Source organism: Nymphaea colorata, chromosome 9, assembly GCF_008831285.2.
Source record: "Nymphaea colorata isolate Beijing-Zhang1983 chromosome 9, ASM883128v2, whole genome shotgun sequence".
Taxonomy (NCBI): Eukaryota; Viridiplantae; Streptophyta; class Magnoliopsida; order Nymphaeales; family Nymphaeaceae; genus Nymphaea; species Nymphaea colorata.
The window spans coordinates 15,126,014-15,128,841 of NC_045146.1; the positions used below are offsets into that span (position 1 = coordinate 15,126,014).

General features: G+C 46.3%; 1 protein-coding gene across 1 annotated transcript; it reads right to left on the reverse strand.

Moving 5' to 3' along the window:
• Positions 1–382: 382 nt before the first annotated feature.
• On the reverse strand, positions 383–1,165 carry LOC116260615 (ethylene-responsive transcription factor ERF084-like). Its single transcript, XM_031639066.1, has one exon. The coding sequence runs from the start codon at positions 1,163–1,165 to the stop codon at positions 383–385; it is 783 nt and encodes a 260-aa protein (XP_031494926.1).
• Between the last annotated feature and the right edge of the window lie 1,663 nt (positions 1,166–2,828).

Genomic DNA, 2,828 nt, shown 5'->3' on the forward strand with positions numbered 1-2,828 from the left:
AAAAGGTGGAGGACGGATGTCACTGGATTTTAAAATATTTTACTCAGTACGTAACATCAGAGAGAGCGAGGAGTCTCCAAGCAACAAAGCAAAAAGTTCTCTCCTCATGAAACCGATGGCATGATGGCATGTGCCTGGTTTTTCTTTAGATATAGCAGGAAGATTCGTGACCTGGTGAAACCCTACTTATATTTAGCAGGAACTCAACGCAGAGTCTTTTAACAACACACTTCAAAGAACCGTTGTTGCTTAATTTCCATTCACAAAAACAAGCTTGAAGATATGGATTTACAACTGAAATCAAAAGACAGTGGAGCTAATCTTCCATTAAAGCTAGTGAAGGAAACAACCACCAAAAGAGAGAGAGAGAGAGAGACCGGGCCTACTTCAACTTCAACTCTAGCTCGATCCTTACGTAAGGAGACCGAGGCACGCGGCTGGCAGTCTTGGCGCTGGCGTCGCCAGCCGACGACACGCCGCGAGAGGAGCCAAAAAGGTGGCTGACGGAGGTGACGGGAGAAACAGGAGGACCCTTGGAGGCAGATGAGCACTTCTTCCTCGGCGCAGCGGGAGCGTCGGGAAGAGGGAAGCGGGGGAAGGAAGAGGAGGTAGAGCCGAAATTGGTACGAGCCTTGGAGCCGCGGAGTCGCCGGGCGGCGGCGTCATAGGCTCGCGCCGCCTCCTCCGCCGTGTCGAAGGTGCCTAGCCAGTGGCGGCACCGACCTATCCTATCGCGTATTTCAGCCGACCACCGTCCCCAGGGGCGCTTCCTGACACCGCGGTAGCTCTTCTGCGGCACTACACCGGCGGTGGAGTTTGCCCCCGGCTTCTTCTGTTCAGTAGTGACGGTGGTGGAGCTGGTGGAAGCGGCAGGGGAGGAAGCACTGGAAGCGGCGGAGGTGCAGGCGTTGGAGAGGCCGAAGAGGATGTAAGGGCCGACTACTTCTGCGATTCCTTCAAGACGAATGGTGGAAGAGTCAAATGTGGTGGTAGGGAGCATCTGGGGGCGCTGTGAGGAGAGGAAGGAGGTTGGGGTGAAGGAGTCGCCCTTGAAGATGGGAACGTTGAAGAGATCGACAGCTGGGATCGTCTGTCCATCGCAGAAGGGCTTCTGTTTCAGGGTGGATGGCTCTGATTTGGGCATCATCCCAGCCTCCATGGCCATTTCTGCACCGACCTCTGAGTGTTTGAAAGAGAGAAAGAAGATGATTCACAGACTGACGACAAATGCAGAGAAACCCCTCATTTTATAAGCGCTTTGTTAATGAGAAATTCCCATTTTACTCTTATTGGACAGTATTCCACGTTTGGTTTGTTTTAAAGCTTTTCGATAAAATGTTAAATAATGCTTACAGAAGTGAAGTAAGAACTTGGTATTATCTATACATAAGTTAGTCAAATAAGATATGATGCCCTTGCTGAAAATATAAAAATCGGTATAACTCACGTTTGATTTGCCGAATGATTTGAGCAAGTATGTCACGCATAGCATCACTATTATACGTTAAAACCAAGATTGCTGATAGCTTATGAAGTTAAAGGAAGGAGTCGGTTGGTACGGAAGGAAAGAATGTAAAAGGGAGGGAAGAAGGTTGGGATGCCGGCCGGCATGCAAGGGAAGAACGCCCTTTGGTCGAGGCACTTTTGTCGGAGTGCTTCTTCCTTTTGCATCGCATCCTGACAAATTCTTGTCATATGAAATATATAGATATAAAAGAGTTGGGCACAAGGCAAAATGAAGGGAATGGCTTTGGTTTCTGCCAGTCATGCCATTAATTAAGAAGATGTGACCGACGGACAGGGAGCGGCACTTTGGAGACGAGCCCCAGTCTCCCTTTCCCCGGCTTATTAGGCTTTGCCCCAACCCTCGTTTGACCTGGTCAGCCTGCATAATCGGCTGGTGAACAAATAAATTCGGCTTAGGAACACTTGCTTCGAAATTGTTGGTTAAGGGCAATCTAGAGCTGCGGCTCGGTCGAGCACCTGAACGAAAGCCTGAAACGAAATTTGGCTAGCCAGTTGGCCTCGACGGAGAGTCTTGCACCCATGGAAGATGGTTGCGAGAAGCAGTGGACGTCGGGCCCTTGAAGGATAGCTGGTTGGGCCTGGAGCTATCTGTTTTGATTTTCATTGACATTATACATATCTGCCTTAAGTGGTGAAGGCAGGGGAAATAGAGAGCTTCAGACATCTTTTCTATACGATGGGGTTGTTAATTTTCTGCTCAACCAAAAATAATACAGATCAATTCAATATTCACTTAAAAGCTGGCCTCATAACTATACCAGTCTGTTTGTCTATGAAATTAATCGAATGTAATTCTTTTGACTGCCAAGTTTGTAAAATCCCAATTCTCTTTGTCTGAACATGTTGTTCGACCTTTAAAATATTAGCTTCCTATATGTCCCTCCTCACAGTAAAATAATAATCTTAAACCTGAGATACTGAAGCTGACCAACTGCCAACCAATGCCAAAATTACAGCAGGTTTAAATGGGGTCACCGCTCAGTTCACCCCGCTTCAATATGGATGGACGGTCTTTCTGTTCTTATATTGGAGAAGAATGTCCCTGCGTACCAAACACCCTTAAACTAAATTATTTCACAAAAATTAATAGACCTAGGTTTCCATGAAACCGCAGGAAGGACCCCGTCTAAATCGAATTATAGATATATTTTGCCTAATAAATCATGGGTTGGCAAAAGGATATAAAGTAGAAAAATATGTCCTTGGTGAATGGTGGTCAAAGTAAGTAAAGCTAAGCTCAGGAGCCAATGTTGTAGAAAAAACAGTAAGTTGTAAAAATAATTTAAAATATTATAAATTAA